The following is a 26,273-nucleotide window of genomic DNA, read 5'->3' on the forward strand; positions in this document are numbered from 1 at the left end:
TATTATTTCTTAGAGAAAGCCAAATTTAGAAATGAAGTTTTTTGTAATTTAAAATAGTTTTGTTTGTAGCAAAATCTTTTTCCTGCATTAAAACATACAAGATGGACTTGTGTTTCAGTGCGTCTAAACTGACAGAAATTTAATACTGAATTTGCTAGTCATTGAGTAGATCTAAATCAACCATTGTGTTGAGTGCTCATGCTGAGCACTGTGAATACAGAGAAGATCTGATCTGTTTTCTTCATGGGGTCTCTGTTATTTGGTTGGGGGGGATTATGATGAACATAATAACAGCTAGGAGGGACAAGCTCTGCTACGGACATCTGGGTGCTGGGACACCAGAAACTTTAGGATGGCTCAGGTGGCGGGTAGGTAGGTTTGCTCTGTAGGTAGATCTCTAGACAGCTAGTTTGAAGAATCTTGTGTTTTAAAATCAGTGGCTTGAACTGGAAGTAAAAGGTAGCCATTGAAAGATTTTAAAGCATGGAAATGACAGCAATAATTATGCTTCTGGAAGCCCCCTGTTGTCTCATGTGACATAAAAGGGCAATCATAGTTTGGTTGTCATGACCTAAACCATCAAGGGTATAAGAAATAGCTCAGATCAGAACTACTTCTGATACTTCACTAACAATAGTACTTCAACATCTTTGGTGGTTATTCCTCTGCACATTGCAGTGTTTAATGTGCTACTCCACATATCACACTGCTTTTTGCTTTAAAGGTATTTTATGACTGTCTACAGAAAACTCAAAGGGCACTTTCTCCCTGTTTCATCTGGGAGACAAATTGTATGAAATATACTTTTCTACAGGAAACTGGCCATGTAATTTTCAATACTCTTTACAAAAGTTTTTAATTGTGATACTAATGGTAAGAAAGTTAAAAACCTATCCTGCTTTTTAATAAAGGACATCTTATTGGTCAAGTTTACCTTTAAGTTTCTTGTGGGTTGGCTGGCTCTCTCTTAGGAGTCTCTTATTTCAGTTTAGTCCTAAGTTAAATGGCACCATTCTATGTAAAAGATGAATGCTACTTTCTGCTTTGTAGGAGTAAGGCATCTCTTTTTGTGCTTTGGTTTTTAAAGTGCTCTCACATTCATCTTTCATTGCCCCTGTCAATCCATGAAGGCAGTAGTATTAGCCCCATTTGCAAAGCAGGTAACAACCTCTGAGGGTCTGCTGATAAGCCTGAGAGTGGGCTTGCTGCCCATGGCACAGCTAACTGTATTTACTTTTATCAGCAAACTATGTAGGCAGCCATGACAATGCTATCTTTATAGATTTGAGTAAAGATATCAGACCCTAGGACTAGCCATACACGTTGTGCAGGTTTTAACCAAAATGCGTTGTTTGTAAAATTATTCTCTCTTCCTTCTTTCAAGCAGTCTTTTCGTTGACAAGTCAGCGCCATCTGTAATCAAAAGATTGTTAAAATAGGATGGAGCTTTGACCTATTGACAGCTGATGAGGAGTCATATTTCTTCATTTATCAACAGAATGTGAAAAACATTGAAATGTGTCCTCATGTTGAGATAACTAAATTCCAGCGTTCTCATATTCATTTGATATTTGTCTTTTGCACACAGCCAGATGGTGCATATAAGATATCACTGTCTCCTTAAGCTTAAATGTTACCATTTGGTGTTTACAAAATGAAACCCTTTCTTTTTTTTTGCATTTCTTCCTTCAGTATATCCCATGATTTCAATTATTCTTTAGCTTAGAGGTCAGCAAACTATGACATGTAGACAATATATGGCCTGCCACCTCTTCGTAGGACCTTTAGCTGGGAATAGCTTTTAGATTTTTAAGTTATTGTGGGAAAAATCAAAAGAAGAACAATGTTTAGTGACACATGCAAATGATATTAACTTCAAATTTCAGTGTTCATAAATAAAGTTGTGTTGGAAAATAGCCAGACTTAATCATCTTGGTATTGTCTCTGGCTGCTTTTGTTCCGTGGTGGAGTTGAATAGTTTAGACAGAGTCCATATGACCCATAAATCCTCAAATATTTACTATCTGGCCCTTTTCAGGAAAAGTTTTCTGGTTCCTGCTCTACTCTATTTGGAGTGTGAAGGGATTAAGAGATTCTACTTGTTTTCCTTGGATGATGGTTGAGTGGAGGGCAAGATGTATATTACTTACGTAAGCTTTTCCTTCTAGTTGAGTGGAGAGATATGCATTTTCCAGCATTTGGTCAGATTGAACCAATACTCAGGACTGAAGTTTATTAAATTCTCTGGTTCCACCTTAATGTGAAAGGGTGACAAGTTACCAAAAAAGGAAAACCACGAGGAATAACCAAGATGAGAGATCTGCTGCTGGCAGGAATTTAAAATCTGATGAGATATTAATTTGGTTTGTACATTTTAAAGTGTTTTTTCATTGCTATCACATTCCTTTCTGATTTTATTCTGAGGTAGTTTATCTTCCTTTCTCACCTCCTTAAAAAGGAAAAAAAAATTCCTCTAAACACCTAGCTTTGTATCCCAGCAAATGTGTCCAAGTTTTAATTTCAGTTGTTTTGAGAATGGTTTCAAAAATGCATCCCTTGAACATACGAGAAAGGAAGCCAACATTTTTATAGTGCCTCATTATTTAACCACATGATTTTACACAAGCCTCAGTATTTCTTCATATTTTTTTTTGTGTGGGTGGGCAAGATAGGATTTTTAAACATTCAAATATTACAGTGAATCTACCAGCAACATATTTCACAAATTTGAGTTTTGGGCTTTTCTTAATGAGCTGTTCTAATGCTTTAAGTTAAAATGAGTCAGGAGGAAAAAAAAAATTTTGAAGTTGAAATAAAGGACACTCTTGGCATATAAAATAGTAGACTCACTAGCTACAGAGAACAATATAAACAAATGTAAATTTCTGGGTGGAGTACACAAATCGAGCATCTTCACTGCACTTAGAAAAGGACCCTGCACACTTCAAGCACTATCTGTTGATGGTAGGCTTATTCGGCTCTAGGGGGTGATACAACATTTTTGTGCTACTTGTCACCTATTCTTTTTAATATTTAATTTGATATACTAAACAGTCATGTGATTTGGGTCAGTCAAATATTTTCTCCTCCTGTCTGATAGTGAAGGAGGAGTGGAGCAGAGAGAGATAGGGTTTTTCCCCATATCTCTAAATTACATGTAGAACTTAGTTTTCTTAAATCCTAGTTCCTAATGTTTGAAGTAGATAAATTTCCAGGTAGGTACTCAACACATGATTGTACTGTTTGTTTAACTGTGTGATCTAAACAAGACTTAAGCTACTATGTTTACTTTGGATAATGCCTTTTATTCGAGCAGTGCATATATATGTATAAAATTATTAACTTTTTAAATATTTTATTTATTTTACTTAGAAGAACTGGGGTGTAGGCCAGAGTGCAGGGAATGAAAGGATTCACCAGAGACAGAGTGGCAAATTTACTGACATATGCTCCTGAGGGGAGCAGTGGGTCAGACAGAAGAGGTCTGCTGCGCCATGTGTGTGTTAGCTCCCTAGCCAGGTACTGAACTCAGGTCTTAGTGGTGATAGTGCTGAGACTTAACCCCTAGTCCACCTGGGAGGCCCTATATATAAAATTATTAAAAGTCATTACATATAATCACATCTATCATACATACCACTCCAGCTGGAGTATGCTGGTATCTTATTCGAACCTCCTTCCATCTGCCATGTTGAACTGTCCTGGTTGATCAATTTTATACTCAGAATAGCTTGTATGTTTTCACACTAATTACATAGCAGATACTATCCTGAAATCTTTGCCTTTGATAAGCCCCTGGATTCTCTCAACAGCTCTATGAGATAGGGACTAATGTTACTTTTTTTTTTTTATAGATGAGGATACTGAGATAGAGAGCTCTCACTTGCCCACAGTTGTATAACAGTAAGTGAGCCAAGATTGTAATCTCAGATCTGCTAAGCAGTATAATATTTGAGAGGCCCGTATATTCTCAACATAGTTCTTGTTTCCTGCCTTTGACTTGTTTTATGTGTCTTACTGTGTGATTGACAGAGTTGAATTTCAGTCCATGCTAAATCTCCTAACAAAGCCCATCTTGACTTAAACCCATTCGATGGGTTTTACCATACATTATACCCCGAATCTTCTGTTAACTTCGTAACTGTTTTTTTTTCTGTGTCATCACTCAAATAGTTCAGTTGTATATATGAAATACTAAATCCTGAGACCTCGGAATTTGTTCTTTATTTTCTTTAGGTTGAAATATAATGAAGCTTCTAATGAGCTGCATGTAACTAGACCATGCTACAAAAAACTTTTACGTCATAGTTCTCATCAGTTCTTTCATGGGGTTACTGCAATAATGCATACTAGAAATGTATCATTTTGGTAACATAAAGCTTAAAAACTAAAGGAGATTCATAATCCATTGCACATTTTGAGAAGGAGTGTTAAACAGCAATATTTGAAATTATTAGAGAAATCTAAAAACATTTAAACAGTTTTAAGAAGCTTCAGATTGTTTCACAGTCTAGTAATTTCCATGTGAAAAATGCTAAAAGTCTCATTTCGAATGTCTTTTGGAACAACCCACCCCTTTATTTTCTGTTCCAGTTTTAACATACACTGAGCAGAGAAGCATCTAGAGTTTTCCAGAGACTTGATACTCTGATTCTTGTAATTGGAATCTGAACACTAAATGCACCTAATGGGTGTCAGTATTTGCCACATTCTAAATAGAGATGCTGGTGGTTCAACAGTAAAAGGAAGCTGAAGAATGACAAGCTGTGGTAATTTCCATGCATGCTGAAGCAGTTTGTGGGTACACAGTCCTGATGATCAAGTAGTAAGAGACATGGATTCCTCCATGTGTGGCTGGAGCCTCTCTACCTCAGTGATTTCTTCCCTTTCTTTAAAAATTGATGGCAATAGATGGAATTACAGTTCACAGTTGTATTCAACAAAGGTTGATTTTTCTCTGCTTTTAATTTGTTTTCATTTTGTGTTTATATGATTGGTCATGCTGAGATATTCAAATAAGAGATGATTATTACCGTCTAGATTTGCTGGGAAGATAAAACTAACTTACACAATGTACCAAAGTCCTGAGAGCATTTTGGGACCAGAGGGAGGGGAGAAATGGTTGTGGCTCTTTGGCTTTGCTCACTCTCTCACCTCCTTCTCTTCCCTGCTGGTCAGTTCTCTTGATTCCTCAAAACTCCCTTTCTCATGACTCTTACCCCTTAGAATGTTGAGCCCCTCAGTGCTTCTCCTTACTCTCCACTTTCAGGAAGCTTCATTTCCTGAAAATATTCATTCCCCTTTCCCTCTGTGTATGTTTGAAAATACACTGTGACCCCTGCCCAAATGAGGGGACAAGTCAGGTGTCACTTGGTCATGTAGCTCTGAAGCTCAAGCCCTAACCTTGAACCTAGCTTCACTGTTTTTTGTTTTACAAATGTTGTTATTTAAATAGTTAAAACCACACAAAGTACAAATAATCTATATTTTTACCTCCTTTTTCGAACAAGTCAAGAAGTGACATTCTCTACCTGTGGCAATTTGAACCTGATACCCTTCACCTAATGTCCAGTTTATTCAAGCCACTCTTCATCAGCTGTTATGTGCCATGTTGATTTCCTGTTGCTGCGTTGCCTTATGATGAATGGAGTCACCTCTGCTAGGACTGCACTTTTCTTGTTGTGACTATCAAATCTTCTCTGCTGAGGTCCCAGCTTCCATACCACATATTACCCATTGCACTTCAAGACGTTCTTTCTTGTAATTATTTTCAGGTGCTTATTTGTTCTTCCAATGAGATTTGCAGTCCTTTATTAGCAAGCGTGGCTTTTCTTTAAATATTAAAGCTATTTATAATGCATGTGCAAGTAATCATCTAAGCATTCAATTCATTTTTAAATATAAAATAATTGAGCTTTTAAATGTCATGGATGTTGGTTTACTTGGCAACATTATGATGCTACCACATATCTGACATGGTTAGAAATGGAATTCACTGATTGAAAAACATAAGAAACCTTTAGTGGCAAAATAGACATGGATCACTCTTCTCTGCCTCTAATGTACCCAGTACATGCCTCTAACCTCCACTTGGCCATGTTGCAATGCCTTGTAGGTGCCACGTGGTCCCTGGCTTTGGCACCTCCAGGACACGGGTATCCGAATTTCATGATCTCAGGGTCTGGCACAATACTTGGCACACACAATTAGGAGAATGTTTGGAATGAACGATTGAGTTGAACTGCATTATAATTTGAAAAATGTTATAATAGTGCCTGAATGAGTACCATGGAGGACAGGAAAAAGGGGTACCCAGCCTGTTTTTCTGTTTCTTGGCTGTCTTGCCAAATGACAGCCCCGTCAGACTCCATTTGGACACAGTTCCACTTGGACAGTAATTTTACTTAAACCGATATTGGCATTCCCTTTCGGTGGATTACATTTTTGAGGAGGCACTGTAATTTAGAAGCATGTAAGTTGGCTAAGCCAGGGTCTTATATTTCTGAACAAGAACTTACGTGCCAGATTTTTATAGAACAAACCCGTGTTTAGTAAGCTTTGATTGCTGTTCTTTTAAGCAACATAAGGTTTTCTGAAGCTCAACAATCGATTGTGTGATTCCACTGGTGTTTAAGAAATTGTTTATAAAATGTATGGAGATTTTCTGGAATTTTTAATTTCTGGGAATAAGCCATTGGCCATTCAAGTGTTGAAGGGTTTTTCTAGATTTTCCTCTATGCCTGTGTGTTATTTTGAATTTTGATTTTAATGACAATGCTTTGCTTTTATATAAAAATGAGTTCACAGAGTTGATGTGAGCCCCAATTATTTAAATAAAATAAGCTTGAGAAGCTCTTGGAAGAGTGGTCATAGATGGGATGAGAAAGAGCTAGGAGACTCAAATAGTGCTTTTCTCCAAGCAGAAAGGTTCTTTCCTGAAGTGGCTGAACAGGGCAGGGGTTGTGCATGGACCTAGCACTGGTGACAAAGTTGTCCAGGTGCTGAGCACATCACACAGCAGGCCTTGGGCGGTGGCTGTGCAGTGGCTTGAACACACACTCATTCATAGGTGTTGGTGATGACTTGTCAGTTTAGGCGGCTGAGTGTGTGGCCGCCTGCATCGCTTTTACATGGTGGCAGCTGAGCCCTGGAAGGTCAGCAAAACTTCGAGTGTTCTGACTTGGCACCAGTCAAAGCATTTGTTTCAATGCTTTATCAAAGAAACTATTTTTTCTTCTTATGATTTGAGTGAGGGGAAAGTGTCATTCAACACAGGCAAACAAAGAATACTGGCAATAGATGGTCAAAGGATTGTGTATTTTGAAGGTGAAGGCAGTTTAACATTCTCCTGTGAGAGGAGCTATAATTTCATGCACCCTAGTCTGCTGTTTTGGAATAGGATTATATTCTTTCTTGCCTGTTAAAATTAAAAGGGTTTCTTTCAGAGTGTTAATATAGTGCTATTTTCTGTAATTTAAATAAATCACTAATATATATCAAAGTAACTTTATTTGTTAACACATAAATGTATTACAATTGTATAAGATTTATATGATTCAGAAATATGTAATTTCTAACATATTTCAAATTTCTAACACCCCATTCCCAAATTAACTTCTCTAAGCTGTGCTTCCTATACACATATGTGCATACACACACACACACACACATTTATTGCAGCATATGCTGTGTATACTTGCAACTTGCCTTTTTCACTTAACAATAGGTCTGACAGTTTATATTCAGTCTTGCTTATAATCCACCTTGTGGTTTTTTTTGTGGTTGCATTATGCTACAATTTGAATGCATCATATTTTTACTCAAATTTGAGAACAAATCATTTTTTTTCTAATAGAATTTATGCCTGAGGAATTCCTATGGGACTTCACAAAGAATGATAGGTATTTCGAATATTCCACATTCCATGAACTGGCATTAGGCACATGGAATGAAACGAGGGATAGGAGCTACAAGTAACAGCAAAGATCAGTGAAGGACTTTGTAAAAATTATTTCCAAATGCTTGTTGCTATAACTTTTTGGCCAAAAAGCTTATTTTGGTGCAGGCCAGGTTTTAAAGGAAAATCAGACCATGTAGATAACAGCTGATTTATGAAGTGTGTAGTTCTCTTTACTATATATATATTTTTTTTTTCTTTGTTCTCTTTACCCTTCAGTTCTCTTTTGTCCATTGAAATGTTTATCATTTCATGGAAAATAATTCCACTGAGGAGGGCTGCTTGCTTTTTAAAAAAATGTAGTAAAAAACCCAAAAATTTGTGGACATGATGGTTATGTATTTTGACCATGATTAAGAAGTTACTGACCAGGGTGCACCCATTCTATTAAAATATAGGTTATAGCAGTTAAGAGAACAAATGAACATTTTATGGGGTAATAAACTGTTCTTCTGGGTCCACCATCCCCCTTATCCCGAAGAGCAGTGGTGTAATTTGACTATGGACTTCACCCACACAAGTAGCTGGTTTTCTAGTTGTAACATTTCCAGTCTGGTAATATTTTAGGCGTTGAATTAGCAACTTTGTGGTGTTCTTTGAATATATGAAAACCTATTTAGATTCAAAATTGAAAGCCCAGGAGGTGCCATTTTCTTTTTATAGGTCTAGAAACTTGTTTATAATGTAACTGTTTTTAGCCTTTAATTTCTACTTTCTACATTTTCAAATTTTAATAATCAGTGATTTCACACTGTGGTTACATTTTCTACTCCATGAAAGCGGTGCCATGGAGTTTTCATAGAGCTTCACATGCTGTTAATGGTCATCAATTAAACGTTACAAGTAATAATGTACTATGATCTGTTGAAAACTTGACCTTTCAATTAACCAGTCCTCCAACCTTCTATCCTCAAAGAGTACTTTAACGTGTATTTATTTTCACCTGCTCTCGGCAGTGATGTCTAACCCAGATGCTATTGCCCTACGAGGGAATCTGACCTAGAATTCCGTCTGTAAATTATTGTTTTTTTTTTTTTACCTTGTTGTAACGTGTGCAATTTAGAAAAATACATGTTTCTAATCCACTGTCACTTCTATCTGTGCGTATTGCTTATCTGAGTCAATCAACTTATGTACATTATTACAAATCCTTACAAAAACTTTGTAAGGTCTTTCATGTCCCTGTTTTATATAGGAGGGAAAAGGCTCAGAGGGGCACTAATTGTCTGGAGTCATAGAGCTGGTAAAGGGAAAACTGGATGCAAGACCAAACCTAACAGACCTAAAAGCACCTCTATTCTACTAACTACTCCTAGAGAAATCACTTAGTGCTCTATAGAGGAAAAAAACAGATTTAGAAAGCAAAGGTTTGGGGGTACTTTTAGAACCAACTCTGCCACTGCTGGCTATGTGACAGGTTCCTTATTGCCCGCCTGGTAGGGTTATTATGAAGGCTAACTGGAAATGCTAGCAAAACCTTTATTTAGCACATTGCAGGTTTTCCCCCAAAAAATGTCCGAAAAGTCCCCCTCCAAGTTAAGACACCCTCTGATGAAAGTAGATTCCAGCATTAATGATGCCAGGAAATTAAATTAAAAAATTGAAGTTACTTTTTAATTAAAAATTAAAAAGTAAATGAAAGATTACATTTAAATTAAGTTAAAAAATTAAGAGAACTTTCATTTGCTGTCCTGAAACAGAAGATACTGGTTAGAGTATTTTGTGTGTTTTTCATTCGAGGTCTTTTGAAGGGAAGAACAGATTTCAATACCAGCAGCAAAGTAATTTGTAATGGGGGTGTTTTCTTTTGCTTTTTAATCCTTTGTTTTAATCCCATTTGGAGTCGCATGCTGCCTAGGGCTCTGGGCTGGACTTTTGTTTTAGCCCATTGATGTGGTAAGCTGTTGGAAGAGGTAGGAGTTATTTAAGATGAGATGGCATTAGGAAACAAATGAGTTGAACACATATTTCTCTGACCACTAGAATTTCCATTGAGTTAACCGGTGAGTTTGTGAACGTTTTATTTGCAAAACAAATACATTTCTTTGATGAAAATTTTCTCTTTTTCTCTTTAAATTGCTTTTAGGATGCAGAATAGAAAACTGTGATTCTTGCTTTAGCAAAGACTTTTGTACCAAGTGCAAAGTAGGCTTTTATTTGCATAGAGGCCGTTGCTTTGATGAATGTCCAGATGGTTTTGCACCATTAGATGAAACCATGGAATGTGTGGGTGAGTAGTTTTTCATATAACTCTCAAACTTCAACTTTTTTTTTAACACCTGTTTCTTTAAAAAAAAAAAAAGCATGCTCAATATAGTCAACCTAAAAACAAATTGGCTCTCGTTGTTTATTAGATCCAAAATTAAGTTCTTTGACAACCTTATGAATTTGTTAGTTTTGGGGAGTCATTACATCTTGCTACAAAATCTGCTAGTTGTACATTTGCTTGATTAAGTGCTGATAATGTTTTTATCATCTGTATAATAAGCCATTTCTTAATTATCTTAATAAACACTTAGAGGAAACCATTTTACTTAGAGGAAAAACAAAATTTTACAGCAGTGCCATGTAGGTTGACTATTCTATCACTTTTGTTGTGACATGGACCTTCTTATGCTTAGCCAAAAAAAAAAATGTGGAAAGAAACTTTTCCTGCCAAATGTATTTTATTGATGATGGACTGTATATTGAAAAATGCATCAATGATTTTACTTTTACAAATTTAATACCTGGAATGCATGATTCAATACATACATGTAATATATACCATTTGTGAATAATAATACTTAGAGGTACATAATTAATTTTATTTTATTGTTTGAAAAACATTTTGGTGTTTTTATATTACCAATTAAAAGGTAAAATCTCCCCGTGCTGACATTTTGATGACTGCCTGAATCTGACCCCAGATATAATGGCATCTTCACAACCACTGCCCATGTACACATGCATCCACCCCAAATGATATTTGTGCATCTGTCTAATATGTACAACAGAGCTATGTATTATAAATGAGACTTCCCATCTCCTTAAAATGGACAAAAAAAAGTGAAAACTCTTTCTGCAGAAAATATTGCTGAAACAGTCATATTGATCTGAAAGCTTGTAGAGAACACATTTAAATGAGAAGTTTTTGAAGAAATGTATACTTATGTTCCTATTTATGTGTGAGTTTATACATTCAAAAGGTGACACCCTATTATAAGAAAGTCACTAGAGGAGCAGATTCAAAATGTTAAATTTGCATTCGAAAGGCAAATCCCCACCCATTACAGATGTTCAAAGGAAACTCTTACATAGCCCTAAATTCTAACACAAATTACAAGTAGAGTCCTATGCACTTCCCTGAATAAAAATCTAAAATAGTTTTGAGAAGTCTGAGTAACCATGATGTCTACTGACATCTGGAATGCTGGAATATTCATTGTTTGTGGACTCTGGACCCCAGTCCTCATCTGTTAGAGTGAAATACATGTTAATGGTGACCCTGATGAGGCTTAACTGCATATTTTTATCCTTATATCCCTGCACCCCCACCCCCTACAACCTAGTGGGTTGGAGGGTAGCCTACTTTTTCATTGTATGAATTTGCAAAAAGGAGATGCTAAAAGCATTTACATATGTAGGAAAAACACATCTTCAACTACTTGATCATCCTTGTTTTTACTTTTCAAACTATAGAAAGGTATAGCATCAGTTTAGGGGATCAAATACATACTGTGGTATCCAGACACCTCCTTAAAGACTTTTGAGAATCAGAAAAGGCAAAACAAACTCCCATCCTTTTCACCAAATATTCTCAAAATAAACACATCGGTGAATTTTTTTGAGGGTGGGTAGAGGAGCATTGAGAATTAACTAGTAAAATTTAGTCTTCTGTCATGGTACAAAAATAGTAGGTCTTTACTGTAAATTTTAGCTGTTGAATCTTTTAAAGGTCATATGTTTCAGTGTCTTTAAAATGGACCATTTTGTCAAAAAACAAATTAAGACAAATAGAAAATTCTAATTTTTAAATTGTGTGACAGTAATTGGTTGTGAACAAAAGTAACCCTATGGTTCAAAGAATCAAAGTTCCCAAAAGGTTAAGATAGGTGCTTACGGACTATATGCTTTACCTTTTTGTATTTGAAGGTCAGGGTAGTGGGGAAACACTATATAAATTGGATGACAGTGGAGCAAATAGATATCAAATTGTTATCTGTGTTTGTATTTTTTTCTTTCATCTTTATTAGAAGGATGTGAAGTTGGTCACTGGAGTGAATGGGGAACTTGTAGCAGAAATAACCGCACATGTGGATTTAAATGGGGTCTGGAAACCAGAACACGGCAAATTGTTAAAAAGCCGGCAAAAGACACGATACCCTGTCCAACCATTGCTGAATCCAGAAGGTGTAAGATGGCCGTGAGGCATTGTCCAGGTGGTGAGTCCTTTCTAAGTTTTCTTCCTTCCTAATCACAACCCCCTCCATAAAGATTATTTATCAAAAAAGGAGACCTGATAATAACCTTGGCGAGAGGAAAAAGTTCTATACTGTACTTATTTAGAAAGAAATGTTTAAATTGTGAAGAATATAAAGCAAATATTGCATTTACTCTCATGGTACCTTGAAAATAATTTAGAACATGAGGTTACAAATGAGATTTCTAAAAGTTGGCTTTTTTTTTTCTTTTTGCTAGTGTTCTATAAATGTGGGTTCTTATGAAATCAGGTCTTTGCAGATGTTGCTGAGGGAAGGGGCCAACTTTCAGTTGAGAAGAGTTTAGATTAGAAAGGTTTATGGAATCTGTAAAATCATCTGCATCATTACTAGTTGAAAATGACAACTTAAAATAAACTTGCCCAAACACTGGGGGGAATAAATGTTGTCTTAATGTTACTACAATTAGCCAGTTTTCTTTGTTTTGATAATAATTTGTAGAAAACAGCTACTGGTATGTGTGTGTTTATTCATGTCTTTGTAGTAATTGTGCTGATTTGCAGTAATTATTCTGTAATAACAGGATTAGGCCCATTTACAAATTAGGAGAAGCGAACATAGCTCAGGTGCTGGCTGACGCTGAGTCAGTATGTTGAAATGCAGCTCTTAGCTGTCACTGTGGTTCTTAAAGCATAATCGCTAGTTACTGTTTATTTTATCACTAGCGGATGCTGCTTTGCCAAAGATGAAGTTGGGGTTTTTCTAGTGCACAGAATAGAAAAGCAGGAAAGGAGGTTATGTTTGGAAATTGCCCTGTAAAATAATCAAAACTTTTTTTTGCCTTCATTCTTGCTGTTGGAGTATAGCTTTTCACTTGGTGGTCATGGCCCAGAGAGAGAATAGATACCTGCTTAAAATGGATTTATATCCATATTAGACTGCCTCATGGAGACTGTCTATGATCCATGTAGGAAGACAAAACTTTTAAGACTTGAAGACTCTAGTTGGCCTTTGAGAACTATTAGATCCAGATTCAGAAGCTACTATTAGGAAAGCAGCTTTTCCTCTTGAATTAATTTTGCTTTTCTATGCTGGGCTTTTGAAACAGAGGTTTTTTTAGGTCTGCTTTTCACTAACAAGGATGGTTTTGTTCACTTAAACTGGGTATTTTTCAGTCGAAATATAAGAAAATATTTTCTTACAAAACTAATAAGCCACTTCTTGGATAGCTGAGAGCATTTAACCTGCAACCTGGTGCCTAAAAACAAACCTGATGTATTCAGGTATTGGAAAGAAAGACTTTCTTTGTTGTATAATGTTTATATAACCACCACCCCCATTCCTTTTCCAGCAACATGGTCCCCCAATTGTGGTTTACGTTAATAGCAAAAATTAACCTGAAAATGCTTCTCTAACAAACTTGCTTATGTGTGACAAGAGCTGCATGTTCTCATCCCCTCCAAAATATTTTGACCCAACCCCAGTCTTGTCTGAGGATTTTGTAGATAAGGCTAGATGGTTAATGTGTGATGGCTACTGCATTTGTGTTTTTATGCTTCCAAAGTCAGTCTTGATAGCATTATAATCGGACATGGTCAGCAACTTAAATTATTCCAAATCAATGCTCATGTATGACCTGGCAATATTCTCTTTTTTGACAAGTGAACCAATAACGAACACTCTGATTTAGTCTGTATTTAGGTTTTGTCAGATATTATTTATTAGGTGAGGCCAATTATCACTTTAACACAACATCTATGTTTTCAGTTTAATGGATTTTATTTGTATATAATTTGTATATATTTGCATATACATTTGTATAAAGTCAGTAGTTTTAAAAGTTACATTGAGATTGCATTGTTTTGTTTTACAAAAGGAACTGGGATTCATTTATTGATAGAAATAGAAGATTACCCTGCGATAAAATAGCTCCTATATACTCATGTAGGAAATGAAAACTAGGAAAATTAATGTTGGAACTTGAGCACCAACTGATAAAAATTGGCATAACTTCCAGTGGAGTATCCCACCTCGCCTCAGGTGAGAGGGAAACGTTCCTTTCTTCAGTAGTTCACGGTGATTAATGGAAGAATGGAGAAGAAAACCACTTTATCCCATATTACATCTTGATTTGATTTCAGTGATCTGCTTTGACAAACCATGCAAAAATGCAAGTCGTAATCAGGTTGGGAATACAGGCATTTTTCAGATCTTTGCAACATATGTATGGATTTTTCTCCTGTTGGAGTCACTTAACCTGATTGCACACAAACGCAGCCTTAACCTCCTTCACACTAAAGCACCGGCACATTAAAATCAGCTGCTTTCGATTACTGGAAGGCATAAGCTAGAGGTCAGTGTAATGGAATAGTCACTAAGTGTATAAGATATTACACTGAAAACTATTAAAAAGGAGAAAATAAATGTCTGTGGGATTTAAAAAACAGCGACGTAGTGCACTCGCTTGTTTTGTACTGAATCGTCATATGCTTTTTTGCCTTTTTTTTAAAGGAAAGAATACCTGGAAATATCCTAAGGTCTGAATTGATTTACACTTGGAGTTTACTCAGTGTTTATTCCTAAGCTTTTGTTTTTCATCGATTATCTTTTCTTTCATTTCTGATGACAGAACCTGTGGAATTTCTGGGATACTTCTGACACTCATTTTTCATGAGCCTGGTCTGGTGAGCAGGAGATCTGGGTTTCTGCACCCTGTCAACCCATTCATTCTGTGACCCTCAGCAAGTCACTTAACCTCTTTTGGCCTCTATTTCCTCATTTGTAAATTGAGGGTATAGGGGTAGGTGATCTCGAAAGTCCTGTTTAGTGCTAAAGTCCAGTGATTCTGAGACTAATTGCCAAAAGATACAGGCAAGGTCTGTGGTTGTCATGTGAAGGGTGAGGAAGAGATTTGTAAGCCTCAGAGCACTGCTCAGAGAACTGCACGCTTTCCGAGGAGCTGTGCTGTGCATTTGCCAAACCTTTCACATCTGGCAGCCTTACCCTGCCCTCCCCCCTTCTCTCACAGGTAGTCAGCTAGCAAATACTAAGCAGGACTTGAGATTAATCAGTGATCTGTGGTTTCCTTACCAAGATAGCCAGAGCATAGAGAAAGAGAAAAAAGAGGCGAGCATAAAAACCATGGGAAAAAGAAAAAGATGGACTGTAAGTGTGAGAAAAATATTGAACAATTAGTATAGAAAACCGGGGGTAGAAGGATGGATTAATTAAAAATGAAGTTGCCTTCATAATGTTGCAGCTCTGTCTTCCCTCCACCCTGTGCATACTTTATAGAATTAATAGAATTAATACTGTCAGGATGAATTCATTCCATTAATATAGAATCTGTAGGGATTTTTAAAATTGGGATAACATTGATTTGTAATACCATATGTGATTCAAAGGTATTGGTCCACACCTCTTCAGATGTGTTACCAAACCACACCCACCACATGTTACCCATAGCTCTCTGTACCATGGTGCACTGGAGCCCCTACCCCTCCACTCCTTACCCTCTCTCTCCCCTCAGTTCAGTTATTATCTAGGCTTTAAAGGAAGAACTTCAATTTTGGACCATGTTGTACATTAGACAGTATATTATAATACTAGAAAAATAAAAACATGCTATTATGTATTGAAACGACAAATAGAAGAACAAAATCATGATTGCTGAGGTATGAAGTGGGAAAATACTCAAGCACAGGAGCAAATGTGATCATTTGGAGGTGGTTACACTGTTCTTTTCATAGAATTGGCAACATAACCTCAACCTGAAATATTCTGTCCTGTCTCTGTAAAACTCATTGTTTGTATTTTGTCCCATGAACACATATTTATTTATTAGGTAGTTATTGAGCACTGCTTGGTACCACTCATTGGTCTAGGCATGGTATGGCTCAATGAACTTTTTTCTATTAGGAATCAAGATGATAAAGAAGTAAGCAGATGAGTGCAAAATTGCATGTGGAGTTGGGGTCACTAAAAGCACAAAAGCAGGGTAAGGAGTTAGTGCATGTTTGGGTTGGGAGTGTATATTATTTAGGGGGCTCAGGGAAATTGAGGGGATAACAATTGACCAGAGATCTCAATGAATCTCTTAAATATCTAATGGAAAAAAAAAAGCTACTGACTCAATGACTGTGTTTGTGAATATTCTTGTTTCTCTGCTACATATTAGGGAAGAGAAAGGAACTGGGAATCAGGGAGGCTTGGACTGGTCCAAGCTGGTACATAACAAATCTGGTGGTGGGAACAACCCCTGTGCTTTCTTGTTCCTTGTAATAAAGAACTAAGATAAAACAATGGTCTTCTAGCATCGACGTAGCTAACTTTAAACTTCTTATCCCTCCAACCCAATATAGCATCTTATTTTTGCTCTATATTTTTTAGAAACAACACCCTGCATCATCACCTCCTTCCAACATCTTCCAACTTGAAGTAGTTAGTGAAAAAATACCCCAAAGTTCACTTTATAAAGTGAGCCAAAGTGTTGAGTCACTGGCTTTGCTTCATTTAGCTGCCTCTCCTAAGGCCACCTTCTTCAATCTTAGTGTCTTGATCCTTAGTTTGTTGAGAAAACAGTGTGACTTCAAGATTGTACTTTCTATCCTACATCTTTTGAGTTGACTTCCTAGTTGTGTCTGCCTTGGGTGGAAACACACCTAGCACCTTTTCCTCCCTCTTAGCCCCCCACCCCGACCTGCACAGAAGCCCTGGTATCTGGGCCCCACCCCAAAATCAAGTGGTTCTGTGTCCATCAGCTTTTGACTAAAGTCTTCTAGCTGATACTTTGATAATGCTGGGACAGCTAACTCTCTTCTGTTGCTCACTGTTGCCTCAACCCGCCATACTGCAGTTAGTAACATTATCATGCAATTGTGTTTTCTTGGTACTATGAGAAAATTTAAATAGCAAATCTATTAAAAGAGAAAAACCACTAGATACTATTTAAATTTGAAAATAACTCATTCCTCTTATGAGACATTACTTGACCATGATTGACTTTTTAAAGTGACTTTGAACTTGGTAGGAAATAAAAGCAAATATTATTTAGCAACTCAGAACCTTTAATCTCTGCAAACATCTACTTTTTAAAGGGCAACAGTAGTAAGCCATTCTAATCTTTGTTTTCTGTATATAAACTGACAGCAACATGTGGACTAGGTATTAGATAATATAACTAAAGATGGTTGTAGATTGTGATGGATTAAACCAAGAGCAGGAAATAAGCACATTTTCAGTAGGATAGGGTCAAGAAAATATGCTTTAGACATATGTTCTTTATTTCTCTACATTTTGTTTACATTTGTGTTGCAATTTATGTGGTCTGTTTTATACATGCCTGACCTCAAGGGTAGTTTAGAATAGAAGGGATAAGAGAACAATCTCCTTTTTTTGTTTTTTGAAACTTTCAGAGTCATCAGGAATGCAGATATTGCAATTTTTATATGAATACGAGCATTGGAAAAAGGGGAAATATTACCCTTGTTTGCTGTGCTGAATATTGTATTTCTTTTAAAATCAGTGATTTGTGATAGTTACTTTAAGTAAATGGTACTATTCCCCAGTTACTCTGGACACACAGAAGTTAATGTTTATTTAATAGTTATTGTCAACTGAGACAGTCACCCATAAGTAGAAATTATTCAAATGTTTATGTATATTTATTTTTAAAAAAGATTTATTTATATATACAAGAACTAGTGTGTAGGCCAGAGGTGTGGGGGGAGGATGGTGAGAGGATTCACCAGGGATAGAATGGGGAGCAGAACAGGCAGATCTACTAAGATACACTGCTTAGGGGAGCAGTAGGCGAGACAGGAGAGGTCTGCTGTGCCATGTGGGTCAGCTCCCTGGCTGGGGATTGAACTCATGCTGCAGTGGCTGCCGATAGCTTGATAGTGCTGTCTTTAACCCCTGCACCACCAGGGAGGCCCCTAATGTATTATTACTTTTTTTTTAAAGATTTATTTATACAAGAGCTGGGGTACAGGTCAGAGGCACGGGAGGGTGAGAGGATTCACCAGAGACAGAGTAGGTAGCAGAGCAGGCAGATCTGCTGAAATACACTGCGGAGGGGAGCCGTGGGCAAGGCAGGAGAGGTCTGCTGTGCCATGTGGGAATCTCCCTGGCCTGCCGGGAATCAAACCGGCTCTGCCGAGGCTGCGGACAGCTTCATAATGCTGTGCTCAACCCGCTGCACTAGCGGGGAGGCCCCTAAAGTATAACTGTTATACAAAATTTGTCTTTAACACAAACCCACCTGCCTCCAAACACTGCTCTTAGTAACTAAAGCATCCAAAACTCCCACTTGACACTCTTAACAATGAATGTTTAGGCATTGTCTTGGGAAGTAGTCGCTCCCTTGCTGTGCTCCAGTCTCATTGCCACTTCATACTTTTCTTTTTTTTACTTGCTTCCTGGGCAGTGGGTAGTAGATAACTGATCATCAACTGTTATTGGTGGTATCTTTTGCTTTTATTTAGCAGTGGTTTATTTCACATTTACTAAGTCTCAATATTTGAGAGGCTGAGGGTCTAAGGAAAAGGGGGAGCAGGAAAGTGGGCTTCAATGCTATGAGTGGGACATCATGCCCAGTGAGGACAAAATTAAGGGCCACCTCGGACCTAGACATAGAAATTGAAGGTGTGCGAAGCACCCATCATGTGGACCCAAGGGAATGGACAGAAGAAACTCTTTCCCCAGTTTCATTTTAAGCCTGTCAAAATGCCAGACTCGCTTGCCAGAGGGGCCAGAGAATAAGAGAGTGAAAGAAACCACACCTTTGTGCCATTCTCTGCAGATTCCCATCTGGAATCTCTACTAGTCTCATTTAATTATAGTCTGGAGCAACATGTACTAGTCTCTTTTATGGGGACTTGTAAAAAGGATTTCTTAACTACACATGCCACCAATGGCCCAACTTTCTATGCAGAACAAGGCAAGGACAGGAAAATTCCAAAGGGGCCTTTCTTTTATGAATTTTACACAGCAGTAAGCTACTCTGATCTTAATGTAAAATATATAAAACAATTTTTACAACTCTCTAAAATAAAAACAACTTTAATAGGACACACATGGTTTCAGTGGTAGGTTTGCACCCTCTATTCCCTCTTCTATGGGTACATTTTTCTTCCTTCTTAGATAAAGTTTTAAGTATAACTTCCCTAGTGGTTTCTGAGAACACATTATTTTCCTCATCAGACACTCCTCTGGTGTTGATAAAAAAAGAGCCAGCAGTTTGCTCATTGAGATTTCCTGTAAATCCTTCTCCAGCTACTGGCCTGACTTATACAGCTGGATGTGTGGGTCTCCTCCAGTATCAGGAGGCAGAGAAACTTTTTAATGGAAATAATGACAGAGTTTTTACTAAATCTCAGTGTGACTAATGTCATCAGACAGAAGTGGTTAAGATGATAACATTACATTTTGCAACAGAGAGGGACATAAAAGTTCAGGTGGCAGAAGATATTACCACTAATTTAAACTAAAATGTAAAGGCAGCTGTTTTTGCTTTATTATTGACCCATTTATATAATGCTTGGACTCACTGTCTCTAAGAATCAGTATTACTTTCTTATATTTGAGGACTTTAGAAAATAGAGGTAAAATATTTGAACTTCTATAATCAAGACATTTAATAATTGATGTTACAGCCTTAGAAGATTTAATGATTACTCAAAAATTTAATGATAACATAAAATGGTAAACCAAAATAAATTTAAAAGATCAAAACTAGGGAAAACTTTGTTCAGAACAGTACAGAAAATGGACCATACAAATATACGTTGGTTGAGCTAACAAACTGAACCAAAAATTTGACTTTTCTAGGCAAAGAAAAAAAGTATGTATGGTTTTTGTTATCTTAATTAAGTTAATTATAGAATATAATATCAGCTTTACTTTTGGAGAGAAAAATCATTGAACTATGTATGTATACATGCATGAAAGTGGTCATACATACAATTGTACATAGATGCATGCACCTATCTATCTGAATGTACACACATATCTGCATATATACACACACATATTTCTCCATATGGAAATATGGAGAAATAAACATATTTCCTCAATGGGGAAACACATTCAGAATAACGAGTAGTGGGTGAACATTATTCTCAACAATATCCACATCACAAATGTATGTTCCCAGAAGGCAACTTAGGAGTGTTTATTTCCCAATGAAAGCTGAAAGTATCATTGTGAAATGTAATTCACTAGAGGCATAGACCCTATGAAATCAGTCCAGTTGGGTCTTTCAGTGAATGTTGAATACATTAAGATCTTCATGGTACTTAGATAATCTAGAAAGTTTGCATTTGTGTTGAGGATCAGTTACCTTTGAACTTGTCAATAAGAATGGTGGTAAGATATTTTTTCTACATAGAAAGATATTCTAAAACAAGATCAGGAGTTGCATATTTCTGGTGATTATCTCAAGTTATGCATTAGTATTTTAAATAACCTTTTGTGATTTTTGTTCTCCAGGGCTAACCTGTGATTATTTTAATCTGTCAAAACTATTTGATATGTGAGAATCATGTGGATTTTAAGTAAATGCTTACTGAATTGAACTGACTTAACTTTTTCAAATGAGTTCATTATACAAACATATACATATATGTATATACTTTTGAGTTAACATTGGTTTACCCAGTTACTTGTACTCTAGAGATATAAGCTCTCCCCCTTCAGGTGCTCTTACAATACCACAGGTACTATCAAAGCACCCACAATCCATCCCCTATGGTCTTTGGCGCTCCCTCCCTCTTTTTGAGATGGCTGTATTAGAATATGTTACAAAGTGCCTTCTAATTCCTCTTTTGAACCTACTTCCCCAATATAATTTAGATGGAAAGAGCTAGAGCTGAGTTTCCTGTGAGTCTATTATGTTTGTGTTGCCATGCCTGTAGGTTCATTGAATCAATTATTTAAACATCTATTAATTCCTACGTTCTTGAGAAATGGGCATATTGGGAGGAGAGGTGATACAAACAAGAGTTGGTTTATGGTCTAGTTATTGAAGAAGAGAATGTACATTACAAAACAAAAAAAGCATTGTTGAACTTTTAAATATAAGTATTCTTATAGGCTCTGCCATTATAGGAAAAAAAGTATTATTTTAGCTATTGTGTCCAAGGAATGCTTCCTGGAAAGCAGAACTGTATTAGGAGGGAGTGGTTTGAAAGCATCTTTAAAAAGGGAGGGGATCATTTTACACAGAAAGAACATTGTCAGGAAAGATGTGAACATTCGAGTTTGCCTCTCGTGTCTAAGAAAGGATGGGCAGAAGAACCTGGTGGAAGCCCAGGGTTAAGTACTGAAAGTTACAGAAATTCACAGCAAAAATATAAGTTGTGTATTAAGTGTGAGGTCTTCTGTGGGCAACACAGGATTGTAAATTTTCCCTTGTTCACAGTGGAGAACCACTGCTCAAAAGGGGGACTTGAACACAGAGGTATCTTAACAGGACACTGATGATTAAAAATGGAAGTGGCTGAAGATTGTGTTGGTAAGGTGTAAGTAAGAAGGTAGATTGCACATCTGAGAATTGGGGTAGACCATTAAGCAGAGTCTGAGTTTGGGAGAATTACCAGAGGACCTTATAGGTCTTGATGTTTATGCATTTTCCCATTATGCTTGCTTTTCTAAAGAGTGCAGGATTCTGCCTTGACTTGTGGTCCACTGTGACCTTTGGTGTCTTTTTCTGCCAACTTTCTAAGCCAAGTCATTCCCCAGTTTGTATTAGTGCAGTTTGTTTTATTTTTTTAATTTAGGCCTATTTTACGTTCACGCTAACTGAACCATATCTGTTATCTAACTGCTGCTTCCCTTTGCCACGTACCAATATTCTTGAATATATCATTCCCTATTATTTAGCTTAGCTTTTGATGTTAACCTTCTGATGGGTGTCCTTATCAGCCAGTTGGGAGGACTCTGAAAACATAAGGTACACAAGTTAAATATTATTCCTGGGAGGACTGGGGGTGAAGAGGGAATATAGAATGAGCAAATATGAGGGGGAAATGAGGTGTAGATTGGCTACAACTTATGTAAATATGGAAAAATCTATTGGGAGCATGTCAGATAGTACAAAGGGAAAAATTAGGGTAAAAGGAGTAGAAATAAGGAGAAGGAATAAACTCAGCAGATAAAGCAGCTAAAACCTGGTAATAACATTTGATAGAGTTGATAGTAAGCTAACCACCCAATTAATAAAGAATCAATGAGTTTAAAATTAGGAATAGTGATAGAAATGTAGAACAAATTCATTAATGCATGTTGCCTCACTGGACCTAAGGAAATTTTCACATTGGAAGTTCAGTTTCTTAAATATGTTACTAAGAGTAATCTAATCTTGAGAGAGGGTAGGATTTACAGAAGGGAGTGATTCAAGAGTGAATCTAGATTCCATGCAGGAAACCTTGGGGTATGGGCTGCTTTTGTGGCTGGCTGGGGAGCCTAGCAGGTAAAGATCTGGTCTCCCACCCTGTTTGAACAACACTAGTTTTACGTTATTTTTTCCTTTTATATTATGGTGGTTCTGCTTAATTTTCTTTAGAAAAAAAGAATGTCTTCTTATAAAACAAAAATTTAAAGATGGACTCACAATCCTATTTCACATGTTGAAAGCTAAGATGCAGAGAGGCTGAATGAATCCCCCAGGTAATGGTAGACACTCAGGCATCACTTGGTTCTCACTCAGGCATCATGCAGAGTTCTTTCTCCCATGCAACCTCTTTATTTTTCAGTCCATAGTAATACCTGGGAATTCCTTGAGGTAATACAACTAGGATTGTTCATATTATCTCATTTCTATTCTCTATGGTGACTGGCCTTTTTTTTTTTTTTTTTCCCAGTGTCTTCTTCTGAAATAGTGCTATGAAAGTAAGCACTGTGGTAACTAAGTAATGTATCTAAAATTTATAGTGGATTCTGAAAGATTCTGTGATGGACTAATAAAAAATCCCCTGTTCATCATAGTTTTTTTTTTATTTGGATATATAAATTAAAAGTAGTTAAAAATAGTATAAGGTAGACAAGCACATGACGTGCTCCAAATACGACTTTATTTCATCTTGAGGTACTAATGCTCTTGCGCATTCTATTCAGTGGGAATGGCTTGTTCCTAGGAGAAAATTCTGGCAGGTCCCACATCTTTTCTGCTTACTTTTTGGTGATAGATACTCATGGTCACTTTTAGTCATTGATACGGTCCTAACTTCATTATTAGCAAGTCTAGCCCAAGATAATGGCCCAAACTAGAAACTTGAATTAATAACAAGTCTGATTATTATCTTGGACTTATCAATAGAAAATGTACAACAGATTTTGGCTGATGTGGAGAGTATATTTTCCGAAATACTTTTGTATAGAGGAATCGATTTTCTAAACTATTTCTTTCTTGAAATTCTAAAGGAAATAAACTTCTAATAAAACGAAATTGTAAAGAGTAATTTAATGCCAATCCCTGGGTATTTAGACTCCTATCCCTTTTTCCTTCTCTTTTCATTTTATGTCAAAACCTGTAGAAGGAAACCATATGCCTCTGTCTTGCATGTGTGCAAAAATTTCTTGTAGCATTCTTGTATTTTCATGTTGAGAATGGTATTGCTAACTTGAGTAATTTAAAGTAATTTCTGCCTCAAATGTCAAGTGTCTGTTGCATTTTCAGATCTTCCTCTCTTTGGTATAATTTCAACTCTAACTGCACAGATTGACCTAATACAGTCATCAAATATGCTTTGAGTTAAGAATTATCCATGAGCTTCTGTAGCACTGTTTGAAGCAGAGCACTCTGCGGTGCAGTTACGAGTCTGCTTCTCCTTTATCAGAAACATAAGACCTGTGTATCCCAGGAACTACTATGTGAAAGTTTCCACCAGGTGGATGACATGTGAGCATATCTAGTTGCAAAACTGTATCGGTAGATGCCTAATTTGAACCATTCCTTTTGTAATAGCTTACATTTATTAAGAACTTGCTTAAAGGAGTTCAAACAAGGGTGGTGACCTCCTAAGCACCCATATTTTAAAATTTACTTTTTAACCATATAACCCCCAGATTGCCCACCTTCTCTGCAGCAACCAGTCCTTAGTAACAAATGGTTCCACAATCAGTATTGTAATATGAATATTCAATTAAAGATGATTGAAAATTCAAAATGTTCTCCTTGTACGTGTGTGTGTGTGTGTGTGTGTGTGTGAGAGAGAGAGAGAGAGAGAGAGAGAGAGGGAGGGAGGTAGGGAGGGAGGGAAGGAAGATTTGTGGTTTCATCACTGCATTCAGGGACATGTTCAATGTCGTGCTCGGCATTTTGTTTGACAGTTGTCACATTGTTTTCATTGTCTCTCCACTTTTGTTTATTTCCCTACTTCTTAAGCAGCCTGATGAAATCTCATCAACTAACTCGGACTGAATTTTGATGAGTGCCAAGTTGCTTTGATGAAATCTAGTGTAATTATCTTAAACCTGAATTTATTTGGCTTTAATGCTGGCATTTTCCATATTGAGAAAATTAGTGCATTTGTCCGCTACTGGAAATAGAAGCCCAGTAAGAAACAATGATTGCTCAAATACAAAAAGCAGCCACAATTAAAGTTCATTTTATATCTTTGTTTCAAAAGTCAAAACTTGTCCACGTATTTAAACTTTTTTTGTTTTGTTTTGTTTTAGCATCTGTTCCTTTGAATAACAACAATTGGAATTAGCTATTAGCCAAAACTACCCACCCATGAACCAGAAAAAGATATTATACAGTCCCTGTTGACCAGAATAAAAGCTTTGGCATTCTATTATCTGGATTTTTCTAAGGGGTGAGGGAAGACTTTAGTGCTTCAAATGCAAAATATTATTTCCCTTAATCAGCAAAGGGAAAAATAGAATTTTAAAATTATACTTACTCTTGATATTTCAGGCTACAAAGTCAGCATTGTAGGGAAGTGAAGGACTCTTGAAGTTAAAAGACTTCTAAAATTAGGTCTTAATTTTGGACACTTATGATGTAGAGGAAGTTAAACTTGCTGAAATTTTATTTTATTAAATAAAATTATTTGATCTTGGAGGAGATCATTATGATGTCAGAATTTCAAGAGATTCCAGTGTTAGGTCATAGGATGACAGTCATCTTAACAGAATATTCAGGTAGGCTGAGACAGCTCTTCAGACACTGTGTTTCCCCACCTAACATAGGAGGCCCACGGTGCAGAGCATCCTTACTCTAAAACTCTTTCAGAGATGGAGCTTGAATGCAGGCAGATAACTGAAGGCAGACCTATAACCCTGGGTGAAAGACTTACCTTACTTTTCTTTAAAGTCATGTGTTTGTGATTTTGCATAAACTAAGTCAAATGTATTTCCCTTTTCATGTTTTTCCCTTGGTCAGTTTTCAGTGAGCACAATTTACCTGATTTATTAATCACTAACCATAAAGACTTCACTTCTTAATTTTACTACATGGTTTATAGAGTGTTCAATCAAGGACTAGTGAGTTACCACATCACTGGGTTCTGCTCACTGTGAAACTGAGCAGCTTTCTGTGTGACAACAGAGCGGGATTAGCACATGCCGACTCCTCACTGGTTCAGCTTACCTGTGGTCTGATGCCCAGATCCAATGGAAAGGAACATTTTTCAGAGTGGCATCTTGTGGCGAAGTGAATTTCATTGAACTTTATATTTTTAGTAATCCATGAAATCTCTGGCAAGGGCTATCTTAATGAATTTTACAGATGCACCATAAGAAATATATGTTTATTATGTATAATGTACAGAAGTGGCCTTTATGTGATTTATTTCAAAGTTTACTAATTACTGCCTTTTTGCACTTAATTTTTTTTGCACTCATTTTTTAGACTGTTGTAGCTATTATTATTTCCTCATAATTTAGGCCAA

The 26,273-nt window shown here is 36.7% G+C and overlaps 1 protein-coding gene and 1 long non-coding RNA gene across 4 annotated transcripts in view; one reads left to right on the forward strand and one right to left on the reverse strand.

Moving 5' to 3' along the window:
• Nucleotides 1-26,273, forward strand: part of RSPO2 (R-spondin 2) — a 127,963-nt gene that overhangs the window by 72,662 nt on the left and 29,028 nt on the right. The window contains exons 4-5 of one of the 3 annotated variants that reach the window (XM_037502748.2): nucleotides 10,044-10,187; nucleotides 12,193-12,381. In XM_037502748.2, the coding sequence (XP_037358645.1) occupies nucleotides 10,044-10,187; nucleotides 12,193-12,381 (333 nt within the window). The remainder of the gene's footprint in view (nucleotides 1-10,043; nucleotides 10,188-12,192; nucleotides 12,382-26,273) is intronic. The other 2 variants (XM_054692029.1, XM_054692030.1) reach the window with 2 other exon arrangements.
• On the reverse strand, nucleotides 1,265-25,442 carry LOC129145278 (uncharacterized). The gene is made up of 4 exons (XR_008550582.1): nucleotides 25,284-25,442; nucleotides 22,226-22,317; nucleotides 2,151-2,254; nucleotides 1,265-1,413 (listed from the first exon to the last, which is right to left on the reverse strand). It is a non-coding gene; the product is annotated as an uncharacterized LOC129145278 (long non-coding RNA).

Source organism: Talpa occidentalis, unplaced genomic scaffold (assembly GCF_014898055.3).
Source record: "Talpa occidentalis isolate TD23 unplaced genomic scaffold, MPIMG_talOcc4v2.1, whole genome shotgun sequence".
NCBI lineage: Eukaryota > Metazoa > Chordata > Mammalia > Eulipotyphla > Talpidae > Talpa > Talpa occidentalis.